The 24,771-nt window shown below is 42.7% G+C and overlaps 1 protein-coding gene across 3 annotated transcripts in view; it reads left to right on the forward strand.

Annotated features, from left to right (window-relative positions):
- Positions 1-17,572, forward strand: part of LOC138452983 (zinc finger protein 436-like) — a 284,744-nt gene extending 267,172 nt beyond the window's left edge. For 2 of the 3 annotated variants that reach the window (XM_069605355.1, XM_069605357.1), the window contains 2 exons: positions 1,444-2,307; positions 4,784-17,572. In XM_069605355.1, the coding sequence (XP_069461456.1) occupies positions 1,444-2,307; positions 4,784-5,841 (1,922 nt within the window). In that variant the 3' untranslated portion in view covers positions 5,842-17,572. The remainder of the gene's footprint in view (positions 1-1,443; positions 2,308-4,783) is intronic. The other variant, XM_069605356.1, reaches the window with a different exon arrangement.
- Positions 17,573-24,771: the final 7,199 nt, after the last annotated feature.

The following is a 24,771-nucleotide window of genomic DNA, read 5'->3' on the forward strand; positions in this document are numbered from 1 at the left end:
CAGCTATACAGGCTCAAGGGATGAGAAGGAGCTTTGTGGATAGGTTACACTACCACCAGCTATACAGGCTCAAGGGATGAGAAGGAGCTTCCTGGATAGGTTACACTTCCACCAGCTACACAGGCTCTAGGGGTGAGAAGGAGCTTCTTGTAGAGGTTACATGACAACCAGCTATACAGGCTCGAGGGGTGAGAAGGAGAATCCTGTAGAAGTAACAGTACCACCAGTAATACTGACTCTCAAAATGAGGAGCTCCCTATAGAGGTTAAAGTACCACCCGCTATACAGGCTCAATGTATAAGCAGGAGCTTTCTCCAGAGCTTAGACTAATAGAAGTTATAAAGGGTCTGGCAATTATCAGGTGTTTTTGACTCTTACTGTGTATAGTTGTTATGCAAATTTATAGAGCGCACAAACACCCGAAGGCACCCTGGCGCTAACACGTGAGCACAGTAGCTTAACACTAGAATGAAATGATAGTGACCTACCTCATTCTGAGAAGGTGCTCCTTGAACAACAGAGCGCACAGTAACAGGTGTGATATGATATGATAGGTTATTTATAACGCGCTTAATACCACGAGGTTTCTAAGCGCGGACACAGGGATCGAACCTGTGTTGCTTCGTGTAGTCTTGCTTCCAAGGCGAGCATGTTGCCACTGAGCTATCCTCCCGAGCTCATACGGACACAGGATGAGAAGTAGCTCTTCACAACTCAAGTTTACAATAATCTCAATTCACATAGGCACACAGCATGCTTGTTCACTCACTGCCACTGCCCCTCCGCATTTATAGGAACAAGTCAGATAGGCCAAGTGGGTGAGGAGAACCTTCTAGCACTTCCCCACCTCAGATGTGCATGGAGAGTGTGAGTCTTAAAATGTATAAATGCGCCTCTAGCACCCATATTGTACAGTGACAAAGCCATGCAATGTTAGGGAGCCAACTTGTCTTCAAAATGGTCACTATTACATTGCAGGGCGGGGGTTTTTCCTTTCAGATACTTTGTTAAAAATGCATAGGATACAGGGGGCCAAAGGGATCTCCTTTCAGATATTGCTTTATCAAAGCCATTGAAACACAAACAATGTCAGGGTGAATCCCGCAGAGATTGATAAACCATAGAGTCACAGAGAGCAAGCCAGCGCTCTCTTACATTACCCTACAGAGGCCAGGTATGAAATGCTACAGACGGTATGCGAACCCTTTCCAGTCATTGCTTCTTGTTATGCCTGTTGCTCTATTCTTGCTACACCAAATAGGCAACCGGTTTGTGTTGTAGGTGCCACCTGTAGGCGATAAGAGACTAAGGCTAGCTTATCGGTCTATGCCAACTTGAAACTAGGGTAATGATTGTGAGTTGGAGTTTAGTGGTTGAGATTTCCCTTAATACCTGTGGTCACGTTTCTGTACATTAAGGTAATTGCACTCTTCTTTTACCCAGCAGGTGGTGGATCAGTGATAGGCGCCAAGGACATGAGGTCCACAGAAGAACGCTACAAAGACCTGACGCCAGATGAGCTGCAGACGGAGAAGACTCCTCAGGTCTCCCATCTCCCAGCCCATACAGAGCAGAACTGCTGCCCATCAGAAAAAATTATGGAATATATTGGCAGTAACCACAGGGGTGGAATCCTGTCAGACAATTCGGTACAGCCACCCTTTGTCAATGAAGATGATGCTGAGGCAAAGCCCCCTCATACAGAGAGTCCCCTGACAGGAAAAGAGCCAGTGGCTTCGGAATTATGCAATAAACCCTTTTCTTCTGGCACACAAGCTTGCAGAGGACAGAGGGGATATGGCTCGCAATTGGTTTACAAGTGTCGGGAATGTGAGAAGACCTTCAGTAAAAACTCCAACCTTCTACGCCACCATCGGATACATACAGGGGAGAGGCCCTATGATTGCAGCGAATGTGACAAGAGCTTTCTTCAGAAGTCCTCTCTTACCCAGCATCTCCGGCTTCACACAGATGAGAGGCCGTTCAAGTGTACTGAGTGTGAGAAGAGCTTCCGGCTTAGTTCCACTCTCGTTTACCACCTAACCACACACCGCGTGGAGAAACTGTTCAAATGCACAGAGTGCGAGAAGAGTTTCACTTTGAAGGCCACGCTTGTGAATCACGTGAGGGTGCACACAGGGGAGCGGCCTTTTAAGTGCACAGATTGTGAGAAATGCTTCATTAGCTTCAGGAACTTGCAGAGGCACCAGCGTGTACACACAGGTGAACAACCATACACATGTCCCGTGTGCCCAAAACGTTTCAGCAATGTCTCCAACCAACGGAGGCACCTGAAGACCCATACAGGTAAGAAAAGCCTGTCCACTGTCCCCAGTGTAAAAGGTTCTTCAGTCACAGGTCTAGTCTCATCAAGCACCAGCAAATGCAGAGGTGCAATCGGCAGCAGAACTATAATTGCAAAAACTGTGATAAGACATTCAGTAGCAATGCTTCGCTAATCCAGCACATGAGAACACATACGGGAGAGCGTCCCTTTAAATGAACATGGTTGTGAAAAAACCTTCAGCCTCAAATACCTCACCACCCCTCTACATTTATAGAAACAAGTCCGATAGGCCAAATGGGTGAGGAGGACTTTCTTGCACATCCGCACATCAGATGTGCGTGGAGAGTGTGAGTCTTAAAATGTATAAATGCGCCTCTAGCACCCATATTTTACAGTGACAAAGCCATCCAATGTTGGGGAGCCAACTTGTCTTCAAAATGGTCACTATTACATTGCAGGGCAGGGGTTTTTCCTTTCAGATACTTTGTTACAAATGCATAGGATACAGGGGGCCAAAGGGATCTCCTTTCAGATATTGCTTTATCAAAGCCATTGAAACACAAAGAATGTCAGGGGGAATCCCGCAGAGATTGATAAACCATAGAGTCACAGAGAGCAAGCCAGCGCTCTCTTACATTACCCTACAGAGGCCAGGTATGAAATGCTACAGACGGTATGCTAACCCTTTCCAGTCATTGCTTCTTGTTATGCCTATTGCTCTATTCTTGCTACACCAAATAGGCAACCGGTTTGTGTTGTAGGTGCCACCTGTAGGCGATAAGAGACTAAGGCTATCTTATCAGTCTATGCCAACTTGAACTAGGGTAATGATTGTGAGTTGGAGTTTAGTGGTTGAGATTTCCCTTAATACCAACAAACATACCAACCAATTACAGGCCCATTACTGCGGTCCCATTCTTGCTAAAAATTCTTGATCGAGCTGCCTATTTGCAGATACAAGATTACCTGGAAACTAACATACTCCTGGGACTGAGGCAATCAGGGTTCCGTCCTCGGCACGGTACCAAAACCGCCCTTATTGATCTCAAAACACAGATTGAAGACCTAAAAGATTAGGATAAACTGGCCCCTCTACTCCCACTAGACTTATCTGCAGCATTCGATCTTGTAAATCATCAAATCCTTTGTCGACACCTTAAACAAGCTGCCCACGTTTCTGATAAAAGCAACAGCCTGGATCAGTTCATTCTTGGATAACAGATCCATGAGGGTTTTCTCTCCCTCTTCGGCCGCTGAACCCTCACCAGTCACCTGCGGGGTACCACAAGGATTGTGTTTTTCCCCTACACTTACAACGTGTTTACAAAGCCACTATTCGATATCTTGGACTATCTGGGTGTCACCTACACCAATTATGCGGATGACACCCAGATACTCATCCCCATTACAGGTGATCACATAACCGATACTCTTGCCGTTAACTCCATCTACCAAGTCATCCAAGCCTGGATGGCGCAACATGAACTCTGTCTGAATGACGAAAAGACAGAGCTTCTCACCCTAGGCTCTCCCCAAAGACTTAACAAACTAGACCCTTCCTTTCATTCCTTCGTCATTGGTAACATCATTAAGGTCACTAAGGATGCTAAAACGTTAAGCATCTATATTGATTCCACCCTATCTCTTGCCAGACAAACCAACGCAGTATCCTCCGCTGCAGCATATACATGTAAGCTCATTACAACGTGTCGTCCATTCTTATCACCAGCCAACTGCACCACACTAGCCAGGATCCTGGTTATGTCTAAAATTGACTATTGCAACGCCCTCTATCTTGGCACTAACCAATGCAATATCAATAAATTACAGGTCATCCAAAACAATGCCATTAGAGTTGCACTAAACATCCCCAGGAACCATTACATTTCTGACATCAGACGGAGCATCCGTTGGCTCTCAGTAACACAAAGAGTCTCTCTCAAAGCTCTCGCTCTAACTCATAAATGCCTCGCCAACCAAGCGCCCAGCTATCTGGCCAGTAAATTCACTGTCCATACTACCAACAGACCCCTCGGAAGTGCCCAGATTAATTGTCTCTCCATACCCCGCTTCAACCTTCAGAGATCTGGCGGGATCAGTTTCCCAGTCATGGCGGCAAAACTTTGGAACTTGCTACCGAACCCACTCAGAGCGGAACCCTCCTTCCTGGCATTCAAGAGTAAGGCCAAAGCCTGGCTGTCTGCCCAAGACCGGACACTGAATCAGACCGTTGGCTAGCTACCTCTCATAATCCTGCCCACGGCCTAACTCTGTGTGTACATATGTAATTAGCTGTTCCTTTAACTTGAACCTGTATATAATTTTGTAAATGTTACCTTGCCTTTTGTACTGCGTACTTTCTTGCTCTGCTGTGCTTATACTATGTTGTAACCTAAGTGATGCGCTCGGATGACCTCGGGCCTGGAGCGCTATATAAATAAATAAATACAAATACATTTCTGTACATTAAGGTAATTGCACTCTTCTTTTACCCAGCAGGTGGTGGATCAGTGATAGGCGCCAAGGACATGAGGTCCACAGAAGAATGCTACAAAGACCTGATGCCTGATGAGCTGCAGACGGAGAAGGCTCCTCAGGTCTCCCAGCCCCCAGCCCATACAGAGCAGAACTGCTGCCCATCGGAAAAAATGATGGAATATATTGCCACTAACCACAGGGGTGGAATCCTGTCGGACAATTCGGTACAGCCACCCTTTGTCAATGAAGATGGTGCTGAGGCAAAGCCCCCTCATATAGAGGGCTCCCAGACAGGAAAAGAGCCAGTGGCTTGGGAATTATGCAATAAACCATTTTCTTCTGGCACACAAGCTTGCAGAGGACAGGGGGGATATGGCTCGCAATTGGTTTACAAGTGTCGGGAATGTGAGAAGACCTTCAGTAAAAACTCCAACCTTCTACGCCACCATCGGATACATACAGGGGAGAGGCCCTATGATTGCAGCGAATGTGACAAGAGCTTTCTTCAGAAGTCCTCTCTTACCCAGCATCTCCGGCTTCACACAGGTGAGAGGCCGTACAAGTGTACTGAGTGTGAGAAGAGCTTCCGGCTTAGTTCCACTCTCGTTTACCACCTAACCACACACCGCGTGGAGAAACTGTTCAAATGCACAGAGTGCGAGAAGAGTTTCACTTTGAAGGCCACACTTTTGAATCACATGAGGGTGCACACAGGGGAGCGCCCTTTTAATTGTACAGATTGTGAGAAATGCTTCATTAACTTCAGGAACTTGCAGAAGCACAAGCGTGTACACACAGGTGAACAACCATACACATGTCCCGTGTGCCCAAAACGTTTCAGCAATGTCTCCAACCAACGGAGGCACCTGAAGACCCATACGGGTGAAAAGCCTGTCCACTGTCCCCAGTGTAAAAGGTTCTTCAGTCACAGGTCTAGTCTCATCAAGCACCAGCAAATGCAGAGGTGCAATCGGCAGCAGAACTATAATTCCAAAAACTGTGATAAGAAGTTCACCAGCAATGCTTTGCTAATCCAGCACATGAGAACACATATGGGAGAACGTCCCTTTAAATGAACATAGTTTTGAAAAAACCTTCATCCTCAAATCCTCTCACCCCCACCAAAGAATTCACACTGGAAAGAGGCCTTACCAGTGTAGCATTTGTGAGAAGGCCTTGCAGCTCAGCTCAACTCTCCTGAGGCACTACCACAAGCACACTGGCAAGAAACCTCTCAAGTGAACGTAGTGCGATATGTGGCCCAACCAGAGGGTGTCGCTTCTTGTACCTCTGGAAACACACCAGGACATAGTGTTGCCGTGCAATCTTAAGGTGCCAAAGTACTGAGGTCCCACATTTTGAAAAGAATAATGTCACTTCACTGGACCTCATATTATGACTGTTACTTTACTAGCCCCTTTGCCATGGCCTGAATCCTGCCGCAACCTCCTAGAAGAAAGGCCCAGCTGTATGTGTAAATGATTGGTTACTGTGACAGTTGTATGTCTTAGGCTCAAGGATGATTTTAGGAAACACGGAGGACGATATAATGATGTAAAGTAGGTGCTGCAGAAGATATATGGCAGATCCCGAAGGCCCCCCAGTCCATCCCTAGCCCGTTAGGTATGACCATGCTTTTGACCTCCAAGGACCCCTCACTACATGGGTCGTCTGAACCTACTGTGATTCATAGCAGGCCCGAGACTTCCTTTGTAACGGCAGGTCATGCCTCTGTATTTAGCAGTTAAGGAATGGGACAAACGGAAAACAAATGCTTCTAGTGCCAGTGGCCCGCGGTACCAGCCCTGGACTGGGGACCCAAACTCTGGGACACCTGCATTCCTCAGTGGCCGAAGATAGAGACATGGTTCATGAAGCGAGAAAGATACAGAAGCTTTGCTGGCTCCTGAACCGACTTGTTTTGGCCAGTGTGGCGTCCAAGTTGATGCCTGTGGCCAAAGCTTTGTAAGCAAATCTGTGTAAGTCCCCACTCACACATCAACCACTGGTGGAAATATGGTAGCTTCAGCGAAGCGAGGACCAGTCACAAGGTTGGCTCGCAGGACCCCATTAAATACTTAAACTGCATACTTGCATGCTATTCTATGAAAAGGGACACACAAAGTAGTGTGGGAGTCAGGAGCTGGAGGTGAGCCGAGTTAATCTGTAGGGGAAAGTTACAGGAAGGAGGAGGTGATCAAGAAGAGGACATATTTTAATGGAAACAGTGAGGAGACCATCAAGAGATAATGGAAAAGTGCTTGATAAAGAAGACAGAACAGAGTGGTGTGGAGAGGAGGAAATCATCAAGAAAGAAGAAACCATTTGAGATTATCAAGGGGTGGGGGGTGGAGCTGCGATCAGCAGATTGAGGGAGGGAGGGAGGAAGTTCTAGCAAGAGGGAGGTACAGTCTGAAGGAGGGTAAAGCAGCATTTGGCAGAGAAGGGGTAGGAGAATGTAATATAAGTGGTCTTGTCTCGTGTCCTTCTGCCACTATTGGCCTCATCGTTGTGCGAGAAGATTAGAGAAAGAACAAAAGGAGGAAAGAAGGAGACCAAATTAGTACCTCTGATAATGTCCTTTCTTCTGGATGTTCCTCCGTCGGATTCCTAATCTTTGATATCAATTCCAAGCAGAACTCGCTAAACAAGATTTACAGCAGGGGGCACCAATGCGACTTTGGCAATGCAAGGGCACACTCTAGTCCAGATGCGACGTCGATTGCAGCATCAATAACTTGCACCACGCCCCATTTCCTTTTTTACCACGCTCAACCGCATTTCGGAAAGCAGTATGAATGTTTTGTAGATGTGGAAAGAGAGAAGAAATGACAAATCGCTCTTAGCCAGTGGGAGGAGAAAGGGGAGGGTGATGAGGAATCTGTGAAAGGAACATCCATCCGAAAGAACATTACCAGAGGCAAGATATTTATTCTTAGAATGGATTGTGTCCTCCCACAAATTCCTCATATTTTTTTTTAAATTTTTTTATTGTAAAACTTCAGTTCAATACGTGTATCAAACTTTCGTTACATTGAGGTATCCCAAAATTTAACGTTCTGCTCCACTCAAAGTTAAATGAAAATGCACAACTCCCTTATGCTGATCATTGATATTTTTCAATTTTCCAGACGTAGTCTAATTCCTCATATTAGACTCCCATAACAGTGTTTGTGATGGCAGCGGGAGAGCAAGCTCACATATATATTCAGGAAGAACTGTCTTCCAAAACGAGCGTCCTGACCCGGCATGTTGTCTAGGCAGTAAAGCATTGACAGTGCGTGCTGGTGCAGCTTGACCGATGTCCTGCACTAGTATTCCTCTTCATAGTGCTGATGTGGTTGCCAAGCCCTGGTAGAGTGGCCTCTCAATCTTTCAGGAGCTTCCTACCCCACCATAGAATAGCATCCTATCACTACATTAACAAGTTTGTGGTCAGTGTAACCAATGAACAATTGATCCTCTGGCCTCATATTGCTTGTTCTTGCAGTGTAAAAGCTGAGAGCCCTTTTTGGGTAGTCTGTGCAATCTCTCCTCTTCTTTCGAAGGGAGCACTGGAGGGTAGAATGCCAGTTATGTAATTCTTTCAAATAAGTGGAATTCTGATACCTCTTTGGGAAGCAAGAACCGTTGAACTACCTTCTCCTTAGTGAAAACTGCAAGTGGTGGTGTACACGACAGGGCTTGTAATTCGCTAACCCTGCAGGCGGGAGTGATAGCCTCCACGAATATCATATTCCATGTCAGGAGTGTAAGTGGACAGCAATGAAGTTGCTGAAAGGGAGCGGCCATCAGGAATGTGAGAACTAGATTGAAGTCCTAGGCCGGAACAAGAAAAAGGATAGGTAGAAAGGTGTTTGTTAGACGGCTCAAAAACAGAATTATACTACGCCTTTTGAAGTATGAGCTTTGATCTGGTGTGTGCTTGAAGATTAAAAGCGCAGCCAGGTATCCCTTGTTGGTAGCTACCTGTAAATCCTGCTGGGCCAGGTGGAGCAAGCACGAAAGGACCATAGATGCGTTACACGAGAACAGATCTGTATCCTTTGCTCTACACCAGCTGCAGAATGTATTCCTGTGGCAGCAGTATAGGGCCTTTGTTGCTGGTCTTCTGCCCGAAAGCAACCCCTTCGTAATGCCTTCCTGGAGGGACCAAACCATGTACTTTAGCCTTTCAGAAACCAAGTGTGCAGGTTGCGTGACTTGATCCCAGGATGGAGAAGACGACCCCTGTCCCGCATGTCCAGAAGGTCTGGGCACCATATCCTCCTGGCCCAATTAGGAGCAATCAGGATCATGTATTTCTAAAACTTCCTCAAATGCCTTAGTACTTGTGGGAACGCATATAAGCAGGGAAAATCCCAATCCACTACGAATGCGTCCACTAGTGCTCCTCTCTGAGGAAATTCCCTGGAACAGAATAGATTGCATTGCCTGTTGGAACTGGACTCGACCAGATCCACCTGAGTGGTTCCCCAGAGAGCAAAGATCTCTAGAACGATTTCCGGAGCCAACTCTCACTTTTGGGTGATTGAGCCCTACCTGCTCAGGGTTTCCTCCGTCATATTCTGCCCTACCTGCTCAGGGTTTCCTCCGTCATATTCTGTAAGTGAACTGCCAGCAGTGAAATCCCATTTGTAAAGCCCAAAACGAGAGCTGCTTTGTCTCCTTGCACAGTGGTAGTGACCCTGCACCTCCTCTCCTGTTGAGGTAATGCATGGGCCACTGTGTTGTCTGTCATTATCAGGACTTTCTTCCCCTGGAAGGAAGGCAGGAAGGCCATCTGCGCCAATATCGTCTCCTTCAGGTTTATTATATGTAGTCTTGATTCTGCTGGGGACCATAGCCGCTCATTGTCAAATTGTTCATGTGTGAGCCCCAGGCCTTGAGGCAAGGCATCCATGACTACAGTGACGTCCGGCCATGGTTGTCAAATAGTTCTGCAGCCATCAAGCTCTTTTTGCCGGCCCACCACAGAAGGTCCTGTGCAACCATACTGAAGCTTTTAACAAGGTCTGTCATCTTGCCTGAGAACTGTGGCCATTTAAATCTGAGAGCCCACTCAAGAGATCTCATACTTAGTCGGGCCTCTGGCACAAGGAAGATGCTGGCTGCCATGAGGCCCAGCAACCTTAGAAAGTCGAAACCTGGCAGATATGGGCATTCTGAAATTACATGACGAACTGCAGGATATGTTATATTGATCCCTTAACCTGGAAGAGAAAGCCTTCCCTGAAGATGAGTTCAGGACCGCTCCAATCATTGAAGCATTTGGGAGGGAGTCACTTGAGACTTCTTGAAGTTGTAAGAGAAGTCCAGTCTGTAGAAAGTGCCAGGTGCTGTTGAGATGTTCCAGAGCTTGTCATGGAGAATGTGCCCTGTTCAGCCAACCGTCTAGGTAATGGAAAACATGAATGCACCCTCTCCTTACACCTGTTGCCACCACTGACAACTTACTGAAGACTCTAGTGGGCAAAGGTGATGCTGAAAGGTAGTACTTGAAACTGATGGTGTATTCCGCCAATGACAATTCTCTGGTACTTCCTGGGCTTGCGAGGGATAGGCACATGAAAGTATGCATGCTGAGGATCGAGTGACACCATCCAGTCATGGAGCTAAAGGGCCTTGATGATATGTGAAAGAGCGACCAATATGAATTTGTCCTTACTGAGGAACTTGTTATAGCGTCTCAGTTCCAAGATGGGTTGCAGTCCTCCCTCCTTTTTGGCAGCAGGACGTTTGTAGAATACCAACCCTGTTATACACCAGTTGCAATCACAAAAGGACTTATTTCTTTGGGCGAATCTGAACAGTAATTGTTGGTATTGATTATGCAGTTTTTTGGTTGTCTGCTGAGGGTTTGTACTTTATCTTGATTGCTTGAGATAGACGAGATATGATCCAAAAGTGTATACTCCCAATAGCGCCAAACCAGTAGAATAGTAGATACTGCTTAGTAAGAGCCAGAACAAAACAAATGGTCTTGATGCAAGTCTTGTGGTTGACAAGTAAAGATTGATTTATTAAGGTCAAAAATGTTTCAAATCACTCATTTAAGTCAATAGGTGTTTCGGAACTCTCAACACGTTTTTCACCCTGTTGTTATCAAAGGGATCCTCAGGAGAGTGTCTAAAATTACAAATGCAAAAACAAATATCACCAGATTTTAGCGACAATGTTTTGCCAACATAGTAGAATCATAATTCAAAATAGCAGAAAAAAACATGCTTGTTAAATTATGGCGACAACACACAAAGTTCATAATTGCTAAATCCACAATAGGTGACAGAAAATGAACAGAAAAAGAATTCATTTTATTGTGGTCTACTAATTACTCCATACTTATACGCAAATCAATGCCACATTTTAGCGGTTAACTTAATGGCTACTCACCTTTGTCACCACTCTAATCAATCTTAGTGTGCTTTGATAACTCTTAATTTTAGAGTTTTTCAAAGTATTTCATGGCCCAGTTATTGTCAGTCACTGGCCTAAGTAAAAAGACAAAAAATAATAATCTCTACTCAATTACTTGTAAAAAAATGTGTTTAACTATTTTACTTTCAAACTGGCGGAAGGCAGAGTTCTTACCTTGTGCTAAAGAATAACAGCCACAGCAAGAAAGGATCCAATTGTCCAGTGCCTGATGCAGCCGAATTAGATGCACAATGCCTACTGAAATTTGCGGGCTTTTATTGGCTGGAAAATGCAGGAATTATGTCATTATGCTAAAATGGTGCCTGTGTGGTGACGTCATCGTGTTATGACATTGTGGCCATTTTGAACGCAATTTTTTAAGCAATTGGTTGTCTAATCACAGCATATGTGTATGCTTATGCTAACTGTTATTAGTTGGTTTTATGTAGTTGGCGCGCACCAGATGTGTGGACTTAAAGTGTGCTGGCTGTTTGGCTGTTCGCGTGTGGGGAAGGGGACGGTGATGTCCCAAACTTGTGTGACCTCAAAGTGAGTAATGATTTCTCCAGCGGCACTCTTCCTTTAGGAGGCCTGGGAGTAGAAATAATTACATTTTTACTTTTTCCCTTTCACTGCATTACAAAACTTTTTGTAGGCAGGGTTCCCGCTGAATAACACGTTGCTATTTAAATTGATAAGAATTGTAAATCTTTTCACTATGGGTAAAGGGATAAAAATTCCAGCTATGCGGAAGGACCCAGGTGCAGATTTCTTCACTGCAGTAAACACGCTTCGAGCAAGCTTGGCACGTGCTGTAGCGCTACCTTTACCTCCATTGTGTATTGAGGAGGAAGAGCTCCTGCAGTGTGCTCAAGCTTGCTAGAATGAGGCAAATGAGGTTAAAATACATCATTACTTATCTAATAAATCTATGGAAAATATAGATGAGTCACAATCCTTGTTTATGGAAGAACTTTCCATTAATAAAGAGAATGACCTTGCAAAGCATAACATACTGGAAAAAAAACAACTCAAGGGGTTGCTTCCAAACTTAATGAATCTTTTATTGATACCCCTATAGTCTTTAGAACTGCTGATTTCGAACTTATGGGCCTATCTAGCAACTCTGATGTTTCCACTGAAGAGGGTGGGTGTTCTATGAAAAACCCTGACGTTTCCACCATGTTAGGGATTTTCAATAGATTAATTTTGTACGAGCTGAGGAAACAGACCGAAGTGTTGGAGAAAATTACCACATGCTTGGGTCAGATTCCAGGAAAAGTCTCTGAGCTGATACAAAATTCTGTTAACTTTGCGACCACGTCTATGGAAGCTAGTATGGGATTGAAGAATTTTGATCATGAACCAATATAGCCCCATAAAGCTGTTGAAGTTATCACAATACCAGACTCAGCAACATCTAAGATTGAGGTGGCAGATAAGGTAACTATAGATGTTGATGCAGAAAAAGCAAAGGTAGCTAATCATGAGATCAGTGAAAATGAAGGCGAATGAAGGAAAATTTCCTGCGCCAGGAAATAAAAATACAATAACCAAAAAACAAGAAAAAAAGACTGCACAAATGAAAATAAATAAAGGGAATGTTATGGCCAAATCATAAAAGGACATTTTTTAGAGATCCCAAAATTAAAAATTCCATTTTAGAAGCCATAGAGGCTATGGTAAGCTTGGACTCTCAGCCTATAATCATTGATGTGGCATTTAATCCTGGTTGTCTAGTGGAAACCAACTTAGCCGATCAGGCCTCACAAAGTGAATACTGTGAGGCTGCTGATATGATGTCTGAAGCAAGGAAAAAGAAAAAAGAGTTGTGACCTAGCTTTACAATAATCAATTCTAAAAACTGGCTTACACGACATATTTGAAATCTTCAAGAAAAACTCGGTAGGAAATTCAAGATAATTTAACTTGGACTCTGAGGGTACGAATATTGGTAAAGCGTCTTCAAATAGTATTGTCCTCTCGGACATAGCCAAAGAGACTATGTTAATGAACCGACACCTACTGTACTGATTCTAAAGGCTCCGAAAAGGCATCTCACCTCAATTTAGTAAATACTGGGTTGGGCTACAAGGAAAGGAGCCAAGGTTGTAATGGTCTGCCTACATATACTAGTTGTGCTCCAACGACTGATCTCTCCATAGAATCCAATGCATTTAAAAACAAGGACTACTCTACACTAATTGAAAATACCATCAATATAAAACCTACTATACCCTCCAAGGAAGATGAAATAGCCACTATTGTAAAGAAAATACTGCAGACAAAATAGTATTGAATGACAATAGGGGGGCTAAATACAGAGAGAAGTAAGATGGTAGAGATTCAAATGTGACTGAAAATAATAGACAAGAATACATAGGGAATGCAAGTATGGAATATGACCTGAGAAAACCTGTTTTTCCAGATCAACCAAGCTTAATATTAACATTGCTGTTTAAGGACAGAAATCGTCCTTACATTCTCTCTTTATTCACTGCCATCCCTGAACTGTCTTTGATTTCATCGGCAGACATAATTTTTGTCGATTTTATACATAAACAGAGGTTTGATTTTGTCCGGCTAGTCATACCTTCACCATTGGTAAGAAGAAGTCTGCTGATGAAAGAGGTGGAAGCTCTCCAATGTAGAGGCTTCGACCTCGTTCCGGATCTCCCTCCGATTCGGGTGGGAAAAGAGAGGGTACCAACAAGTAACACTTTGGACGGCACTCTATATGGGGATAACACTGTAGAGTTAGATAACTCCACTAAAGAAAATCTGGATAAACAGGAATGGAGATGGCTTGCACTGTCCCTACGAGAATCTATTAACTCCCTTAAGGAACTGGGGAAACCGCTCTAGCAAGTTTGCAACGATAGCCTTAGGATGTTGGAACTCGAGAGGCCACTTACATCTGACAAATGACAAAGTGACGGACACACTGCAATTATATGATCTGTTATTATTACAGGAAACTTGGGCTTGCTATAATCTTCTATGGGATGGCTTCCAAATAACAGAATTACTTGCAACAAAGAGTTTAAAAGGTCAACCCATAGGGGGCCTGTTAATAGCATGCAAACAAACCCTTCAGGCTTTGAAAACAAGTGAATGGTCAAGTATGCAATTGTTACTAACTGCCATATATACGATGAATACAGGAGATAAATGTGTTAACCTTTTTATTGCAAATGTTTACTGGAATCCATTGAAATACTCCGATCTACAACTGGAAAAAGAAATTAACAACCTGACAAAGAGAATTGATGTGTGGCATTCATTCACTGAAAATGGCCTAATAATTATAGCTGGTAATTTGAATGCTGATTGCAGTATAGATCATATTATAGGTGATGCTCTAATTGCTAGTATTCATACAAATACTACAAAGGTGGGTAACTCAAAATTAAGAGGTGCCCTATGGCTACATTTTATTGAAATTATGGGTCTCGTAATGATTGAGAATAAATACCCAACGTGGAATGCTAGGGGCTGTAACTCCATATTGGATTATATTTTTGTTTCCGGAGGTTTAGACAGAGACAGTACAAATCTTGCGGTTATTGAAATGCCTATGAGTGACCATAGACTGTTGTCTGTCGATCTCGCTATTACCACATGCACAAGCAGAATCTTCCATTATTCCGAGGGTGTGCTAATTAACACCAGAGGCAACAGAATGTGATGGACTTCTAATAAAACAATAAGATTTATTTCAGCTCTAAAACAAGGTTTTGAGGTAATGCCCTTGGAAAAGCGCCTGTTAAGCCACTGTGTGAGTACCTTTACAACACATGTAAAAGTTAGTGAAAATCTGTAGGCACTAACAGGTCAGGGGTTAAAAGAAGGATGCAATATGAACATTGTTTTGATACAGAGGTACACAGTCATAAACTAGCAAAGAGGAGGGAAATCCGGTTAATTCAGAAAACAGGGAAAAACGATCCTCATACACTTACCCAGATTAAAAAGATTAAACAAAATTATAGAAATTGGCTAGTAAGCCATAGGGGGATAAGAGCGCACCAGGATGGCGAAGAAATGTTGAAAGCAATGAGGGGTTATAATAGCTCAAACTTCTGGCAAATAATCAATAGCATGGAATCCACCCAAAAGGAACTGCTACTTAACCCAATTTTGAATATAACCCGATGAATAGGGAAATCCAACAATTCAGTTGCTCTTGGTCCCAATAATTTATCTAATAAGATACTAAAAACCAATGTTGAACTTTGGGCAAAAATCTTACATTTTCTTTACAAAGATATTTTATTTACTACAATTATACCTCAGTCGTGGAGAATTGCTATTGTACTTCCAATTTTCAAAAAAGGCTCCAGATCATCCCCAGAAAGTTATAGACCGATAGCTATATCTGACCCAGAATCAAAGATCTTTGCCTCAATAGTGCTAGAGGAAATTCACGAGTGGATTACCCTCAATAATATCAGATTCCAAGCATATTGGCTTTAAAAAAACATTGGCACTGACTGTGGAGGCTTAATACTAAGAAGTTTTCAATCCAAGTCCCTAATGAAAGATGGAAATTCTATCTTTGTTGCTTCTATAGATTTGAGTAAAGCTTTTGACATGGTAGATCATCCTACTCTGTGTGGTAAACTGTGAGATCTGGACATGCCAAAACATCTATTGGACATTACCATTGAATTATATTCTGAGACCAAATTAAAAGTTCGCTTAAACTCAGAAGGATTATTATCTTCAGATTTTGACACTTTGAATGGGCTTAGACAAGGATGCATGTTAGTGCCCACCCTGTTTAACATATATGTAAGTAGGGCTAATAGAGCACTTGTGAATAAAGGGATGGTTGCGCCTAAATTAGGAAAGACACCTGTTGAATGGCTAGCATATGTAAATGATTTTTTGTTATTGGACTGTACAAAAATTGGTCTGCAACGAATGACTGATGCTTTTGTGATTTTTGTTACTGAACTTCATTTAAAAATTAACGCATCAAAAACTACTATTGTGCGACTGGCAAAACCCAAAAAAGATCACCTTGTATTTTCATGGTACTGTGAGGGCCAACGCATAAAATGTCAGAATGCTTTCCAATATCTGGGATATTATGTGTCAGGATCTGGAACATCAATTATAACAAAGAACCAACTAAGAATAAAGGCTGAAACGGTTCTGCGTCACATGTGCAGATTAGGGACCAAATATGGGAAATACTCGATGGAACCTTTGAGAACCTTCTACATTACGAAGGTTATACCAAGGTTATCATATGGCTTGGAACTTTATGCGTTGGACTTCATGAACTTTTTAAAAACTATGGAGAGTTTAATATGGGGAGGAATCTTGTTTTGTCTACCAAAGCGTGTACCAATAGATGTCATTAGATATGAGTTGGGTCTCCAATCCCTTAAATCGGTCATAATGTGGAAAATAATACTCTTATGGAGAAAATGCCTAATCAATAGAGATTTTGATCTATATGTAGTTGCGGGATTGGATAACACAAGTGAATTTCGAAACCAGCTAAAGGTAATTGTCGAAGAGGCTTTATTTAATCTGGGTGTTTCTACTGAAACGCTACTGTTAAACCCTTTAAAAGTAAAAAAGATTTTGAAAGGCGATGACAGCAACACATTAGAAGAGCAGTTTTACAGTCAAAATATACAATCAAACCTGCTCCTTATGGAAACCTTTTCCTGTAATTAAGGGCTACTTAGTCAAATATCCTAGTAGAAATGTACGCAATGTGTTTATGAGGTTTAGGATGAATGTGCTGCAGACTAATTATACTTAACAATTTATACTTAACATTAGGAACCAGATATCAGATCCATGGAACTGGTGTAGATTTTGCAAAAATTAGGGATCAGACGAAACTTGGGAGCACATCTTACTCATCTGTCCTGCCCTCTTGAGTCAACGTATCTTATATTCTGGTCAATTTGTTGAATTTATATATTGTGTGAACAGAGCTTTACTGTGGTATCAAATAAGACATGATAACTCGACTGTGTTAAAGATACGAGCAACAGCGTTTTTGAAAAATAATTGTGACCTGTTTTAAACATTGCTACTGGCCAAGTCAGGATTTCAATGAAGAACCTATTAGTGCAAAATGGTCTTGTAGATTGTCTGTGCTATTACTGGAACTGTTCAGTTTTGATGCGTAAACTGGTCTTGTAGTTTGCCGGTATTGTGTTTTAGAGCTTTATATGTTTTGTTTTTTATATGGTTCATTATTCTTTTATTGAAATACTGTAAGACCTTGAGATTCAAATGAAGATGGGTGTTTGTTTTGTATGTGATGTTTTTAACAATGTTTGAATTCATATTTTTCTGTTTGAAATTTTGTAAAGGTTTAAATAAACCAACACAAATAAAAATAAAAATTAGTTGGTTTTACATCGCGTTTAAATTCTAAGGGGATAAATAAAGCGTTAAATTTCTTCAAGATGGACAAACCAAATACTGTCTAAAGAAGAGAATGCATAAATCGCTAAGTCTATTTAAATGGCTAATTTAAAGATCAGATCAATGATAGTTTGACAATTAAATTGCCCATAGATGTAGTACAGTGATAATTAGTGCAATTGATAACAGAACAATTGAAGAGTTAGTGATAGCTGTCAGTTGAGTACAATTACAGATTTGGTTACAGAAAAGTGAAATGTTAGGTACAGCGAAAGCCATACAATTATAACCAGTTGAAAAACTCCTAATCACAGTTAAGTCCCGAGTCGCAAGTGTCCATAAGGCATATTCTTCTGTCTTCTCTTTGCCGTAATATTGGCTCTTTCTTACCACCTCTTGGTAGGTCATTAACTTGTTCATGTCCAAAAACTCTTAGTTGTTTAGTGTTTAAATCCGGGTGTTCAGAATTGCAATGCATTGCGAGGGGTTATCTTGAATCTTAGTTTTTGATGGCCTGTAGATGTTCAAATACCCTAATTCCCAGGCATCTGATGGTACTTCCAATATAGAATTTAGAACAAATGCATTGTATTCCATAAATCACAAATTTACTCTTACAATTAATTTACTGAGTTATTGGCTTCTCTTTTCCATTTGGTAAGGTGATACTGCTTATTCCGTTTGCAATTTGTGGACAGAGTTTGCAGCTGCCACATTTGTAAGTACCATACAGCGGCTTCTGATTGAGTAGACGCCTAATATCTTTTGTTTGTAAAGGTATCAGGTGACTCAGACTTATCATGTTCTTTAGAGTGGGTGTTTTTCTGTAGCATATTTTGATGTTTCATCAATGTGTTTCCCCACATTGTTATCCAATTTTAGGATTCTCCAATATTTGTTGAGAATTTTCTTTAGAATGGGTGCGTCTGAGCTATAGGTTGTGATGAATTTCGTTATTTGTCTTAGATTTGTACTTTTAGGCTCATCTTTCAGTAGAAATTCTCTTGTTATTGCTTCAGCTTTAGATATGGATTCTTTTAATTTCCGTTGTTTGTACCCCCTTTTTTAAATCTCCAAATTTTTTGGTCAATACCATCCTTGGTGCAGCTTTGTTAGCGGTACCTTTTCTGTTGCACCTTTCTCATGCAGGGACAATATCTCCTGCTGAACAAGTGGATCTGGAGCCTGAAAAGGATGTATACCCAGGGGAGCAATCTAGGGGCATCTTTAGGAATGGGAGGTAGTAGCCCTGGGATACTGTTTGTAGTACCCATGCATCCAAGGTAATGGTGTACCATTCTTCTAAAAGCCTGGTCAATCTCGCTCCGACTGCAGTTTTCTGAACAATGTGTTCAGAGTCATTTTGCTGTTGCAAGTGCAGCTGAGGGCAGAGATGAACCGGTTGATTGGGCAGGTTTTCCTACACGGGCTCTAGTTGGACGTGAAAATCTTCTTTGATCCTGTCTTTGGTTGGCCTAACCTCTACCTCTTTGGTTGAGAGAGGGAACATAGCGAAAGGGCCTTTGGCTGTAACTCTGCAAGGATGCCTGCTGTTGCTGTTGACGAATTGCCATCCTCAGAGTCTTTGCTGTGGCTTTAGGGCCAAATAAATTTGAGCCTAGATTTAACATCCGGTGCAAAGCCTGACTTTCGTAGCCATGCAAATAGTCCAGCCGCTACACTAACCCCACGATGGAAGCTATTTATACCACCATCAACATGATGTTCGGACGCAAGTGTGGAGAGCATTGATAAACCTTAATGCCAAAGTCAAACAGTGCCCCCTGCTGTGAAACTTATTTTCTGGGATCTGCTAAAGTAGGAATCGATATCTAAGAGGAAGAATCCGTGGGAGGACACAATCCATTAGAAGAATATTGTTGTGAAATGTCAAGCAGGAAAGAGAGACTGAGGAGAAGGGGCGATGGTCACCAAGGAGCAAACGTTTTACTCCCAGAAGGGAAGGTGATGAAAGGGAGAGATAAGACCTAAGACTGCTGGCCTAAACGCAGACAGCCAAGGTAACTCCTGACTTGGTGGTAGAGTCATATACTAACAGGTCTCTGGCAACCTGGGAAGGGGTGGAGGCTAAGCACTTCAGGGCCCTCCTGGAGTCTATTGCCTGGCCCTCATTCAGAAGACGCAAGACACTGTGGGACGTGCTTCCAGCATCTTCCACAGATAAGGTGATAGTGTGTATGGGTCCAAACCCTTGAGAGTGCGCTTTGACCACTATCGATATTAACTCTGGCATGCTGCATCACCAATTACACAAGGTCTGCCCATATAGAACTGAGGCGAGTCATGCAAGGAATACATTGGTATTGGCGAATCGCGCTCTGCCTATTCTATAGTAGATCGTACAGAATTATTGCGAACATGACATTTCTGTCATATTTTCATCTGAATTGATGGCTGATTGTTTGGGAATAAAACCACTAATGGACCTTCCTTCACATTTCAGAACGTAGATATACTTAATATGATTTTAATACTTAAAACCATGCAACATACGTCATGCCCAGGAGACGGCCTTACTGTAAAAATCATCATGGACATGACAGAGCTTTTGCACCATTTTTGGTGCATTTGAACAATGCAACATTTGACTATAGTGAAGTCCCCAATCTTTGTAAACATTTGGTGGTTACTCCACTGCTAAAAAAAAAGCCAGGGCAGGACTGTAAGAATTATAGTAATCTGAGGCCTATTACAAATGTACTGTTTTTGCTGAAGATTGATAAAACGCAGCCATGCAGCTGCAAGAGCATTTGGAGGTAAATAAAATAGTCCACCAAAAACAGTCAGGGTTTAGAGCCCATCATGGTACAGAAAGCGCCCTGACGGACCTTCAGACAGGGATGGCCGGCATAATGGATAGAAGCAAATCGGGGCTGCTGATGTTGTTGGATCTGTTGGCAGTCTTCGATTTGGTGAACCCTGAGTTACTGATTAAAAAGGATTGCAGTAGAGGGACATTGCTCAGAAGCAGTGATTAGATGGATGGACTCATTTCTTAGAAATAGAATGTCCAACATTCACTAGGGTGAGGAAAGTTCTGAGCCAGAATGTATTGCATGTGGAGTCCCACAGGGGGCTTGTCTCTCCCCGGCTCTTTTTAACGTATTTTGTCACCCGCTATGCGGATGACACCCAGCTCGTCATGAAATTAAGCGGGGACTACAATAAAGATTCCAAGGAGGTTTCATTTATCTATGAATCAATCAAGTTTTGAATGACGGTTAACGGATTGTGTATCAACGGATGCAAGACCGAGTTTTTTATATTTGGCTCTTCACAATTGCGAGCAAAAAGTACAGAGAAACACTTGTGTATGAGCGCGATACAAATACAATATCATATCATGTAGGGCTCTATATTGAGCAGCAACTGATTCACACTGCTACCGAAATTAAAACCCACTTCATCGTTCTTGAACCTTCCTTGAGCTCAGAAGCCCACACCAGCAATATTGTGAGCTTGGCACAATATCATCTGAGATTGCTATGACTAGTCAAACCCTTTCTTTCCGAGAGAAACTGCTTCACTTTGAATAGAGCAACACTTCTGCCAAGATGGGGTTACTCTAGTGCCATTCTGAGTGGAGCTCATAAAAGGTGCATCTATAGGATGCAGATTGATGCAGTCCGCACTGCGAAGAGTATCCCAAGAGAGGACCCAATTTCAGAGCATAGAAGAGATCTCCATTGGTTGGCCATTGAAGAGAGGATTAGCTTCAAAATAAACACAATCACCAATAGGTGTTTGTATGGATCAGCCCCTGCATACCTCCGCGATGTCTTCCAGCTAAAGAAACCCTGCAGGGTCATTAGGTCTAGCAACTCTATGCTTCTCCGCGGCCCGCGTGTTAAACGGGTCAGGGTAGCACCTGTCCTTTCCTGGTACAGGCAGGCTCTACGTGGAATAAGCAACCCAGCGAGCAGAGGTTGGTTAGAGATCTGTACTCTTTTTGTCTAAAAACACTTTTGTTAAAATGAGTTGAATTGTACTGTTTCTTGTCCATTTCCTTTCTCAGTCCTTTTTGTGCACTGATGCCTGTGGGCTCCGGCGCATTATAAGAAAATAAATAAATAAACCACAATCTTCTTGTTTTCCATTTTAAATCCTTGAACTTTATATCTGGGTCTCATATTGTCTGTTGATCCCTGCCATGCCATTACATGTTAAGAACTGAAAGCAACCTAATGTCCGGGCACATAAGGAAGCCTAATGTCTGGGCACATATTCAATGCCAGCTACCGCCTGCTTGCAGAGATTCAGTCTGCATTTTTAATTGGTGTGGGAGGAGAACGTTTTCCAAACACTCCAGGGTACAGCTGTTACTGGCGGTTGGTTGTGTATGGTGCGCAGCACGGAAGCAGAGTCTGGTGTGACTACATGAGCAAGTCCAATGAACTTAAAGAGAAGTTCTTGGGCAGAAAATATTGGTGCGATGTAATTGACGTTACTGTAGAACATGGTTTGCATACTATGCGATGCTCCTGGGCTGCCTGTGTGCTTTATAAATGTAACAATAAATTAAAGATATAAATACCAGAGAGTTCACTTTTGGTTCCTAAATCTAAACACATTTCCCATGAATTGGTATATAAATCTTTTATTTTAATTTTTTTATAATGCCCCTAATAACATACCTGAGTTCAGTTTCTAAACGTGGATCCGGGAATCGAACCTCCGTTGCTCTGTGTGGTCTTGCTTCCAAGACGCTGCCCCTGTGCTATCTTCCGTTCACAAGTAGCTACCTATTCGTCACAGAGTTTTAAGATCAGAAATATCATAAAACATTATTGGAATTTGTTAAAACCTGATCCTATGTTGACACAACTGTTTCCAGATCCACCGGTATTTGCCTACCACAAGGATAGGTCTTTGAGAGATCACTTGATCAGAGCAGAGTTTGCATCACCAAAGAATGTAAAAACGACCCATCTAGGTACGTTGTCAACACTGCAACAGCATAATTAAAGGCAATTTTGTGTTAATGTATCAAAGATCAATATTGCATTCACTTCTTTGAATCTCCCCGCTGCTGTGGTGGTTGTGAAATCATCCATTTTAAGCTCACTCCTAATGTTGTACTGGGATACCACCTCCTTGTGGATATTCCCGGATGTAACGACGAAATGACCCACCTGCTAGATCACTTAACAGACCCAACTGTTGCACTATATTGCTGGGCGTTCCTTACAGATGGCGGAGTGATGCCTCTGATAAAGAGGCCTTACTCCTGGAACAACATCTTAATAGCATTGACATTGCTGTGAATAACAGTGAACCCGCCCATGTCAAGGGGAACATCTTGGATTGGGTAGCATCAATGAATATCAGGATTAATGCAATAGAAACTAGATCCTGCATTTGGTCTGACCACCATTTTGTGGAGTTTGAGATCTACCTCCCAGAAAGGCCATCTTGTTAACTAAATACATTGGAAAAGGTCATCAGTAGCAATCTCAATAAAGTGAAATCGGATGATTATCAACTGCCTAGATACGCCTATGACTTAAATTCAGACCTAGACGCTCCATGTGCGCTGGCTGCCTTCTATACAACTCACCTTACATCGAGTAGCCCCTGTGAAACCCAAAAACGATGAGAGACGGACTTAACCATAATAGCTCATTTGCACAGTACTAGAAAACCTGAAAAAGAAAGAGGCAGACAGAAGCATATGGATTCAATCTAAAACCGACTTAAATTAGAGCACATGGAAGACTGTAGAAAAGACATATAGATCTGCCATCTTTGAGGCAAAAAAAGAAATTCTTTAACACCCAAATTGAGGCAGAAAATAGCATGAGAAAGCTCTCTGAGATATTGAAAAAACTGGAGTGACCAAATGTGCCAAAATCCTTTAGCCCTACTAACGAAGACTGTAGCACCAGGCCTTTGTGAAGATCAGACTGGCACATGAACAGAGTGCTAAAAACAGGAGTGTAGATACACAATCTCAAGCAGCAAAAACCCATGACAGTGACAATGACACTGAGTTAAACTTTGAATGGAAACCTGTTTCTGTGACAGAAATAACAAAAGTGCTGGAAAATGTGTGCCCAACCACATGCAATGACCATGCTATCTCACCCAAACTTGTTATAGGTAACTCTAAAACATTTGCCCCTTCCTCATGCAATTTGTAAACTGGACTCCATCAAAGAGGTGGTCGTAACCCCTGCCTGCCTGAAAAAAGCCAATTGGAATACCAGAGATGCTAATAACCTAAAACCTATTACACATGTCCTTTTCCTCTTGAAAATGTTGACACGATTACCAGCATACAGCTTCATGAACACAGCTGTCACAGCTTCGGTAATGTAACGCTTGGTTCCGTGTGATTCTTTGATTTTCATCGAGTTTCCTGAGAAAGTATTTTGAATTTTCGACGAGATGGCTTCCTCATCGGTTTCGTAGACTCTCCGGTCCGGTTTAAAGCAGGCTGCGGGGCTAAAATGTCCATGATGGACCTGCACACGGTCGGCCTACGGTGTCTAGGGGCAGAGCATCTATGTTCGGAGTGTGACGAATGCATGTCAATGACGGCCAAGGCCTTGAGGGAGCGCAGAGGGAAGTTGGAGAAATCATCTGACAAGTAAATCCTAAACATTCCCGTTCCCAATCTCAAAGTGGATTGCATCATTAATCCCTCTCCTCGAGGCATAGCAAAAAGAGGCGCCATAGATTACTGTCCACTTCCTCTTCTAGTTCACCCGAAAGGGTTGTCTGTCCCTCAAAACATAGTACCCCAGCCCAATGGGAGGAATTCAGAATAAGTATGATGAAGGTGTTCAAGAACGCGGCCTTGCCCCCCTCGAAGACACCTAGAGGCGATACCCCAGACAAAACACCTGGGAAGCACAGAGGATATGAGTCTTCGACCTCGGCCGTGGAATCTCCTCGAGAGCGATATATTCCCGCGAGTCGAGAGAAAGCCCCTGTGACGCACAGAAAATCATTGGCGTCGATAGATACCCATACGGCAAAGCCGAAGAGTGCGTCGTTGACGCCCTAGGTGCCAAAATCGAAGGAGAAGCCATCAACTCCTCGAGTGTCTACCTCCTGGACACCGTACATGACAATTCCTTCAACGCTTTTGTCGAAGACCTGGACAGTTTTATCGAAGCCGTCGACATCATCATCGACTATTTTGACACTGTCAGCACCCATTATGA

This window comes from Ambystoma mexicanum, chromosome 4p, assembly GCF_040938575.1.
Source record: "Ambystoma mexicanum isolate Mex_15411 chromosome 4p, UKY_AmexF1_1, whole genome shotgun sequence".
In the NCBI taxonomy this organism is placed as follows: Eukaryota; Metazoa; Chordata; class Amphibia; order Caudata; family Ambystomatidae; genus Ambystoma; species Ambystoma mexicanum.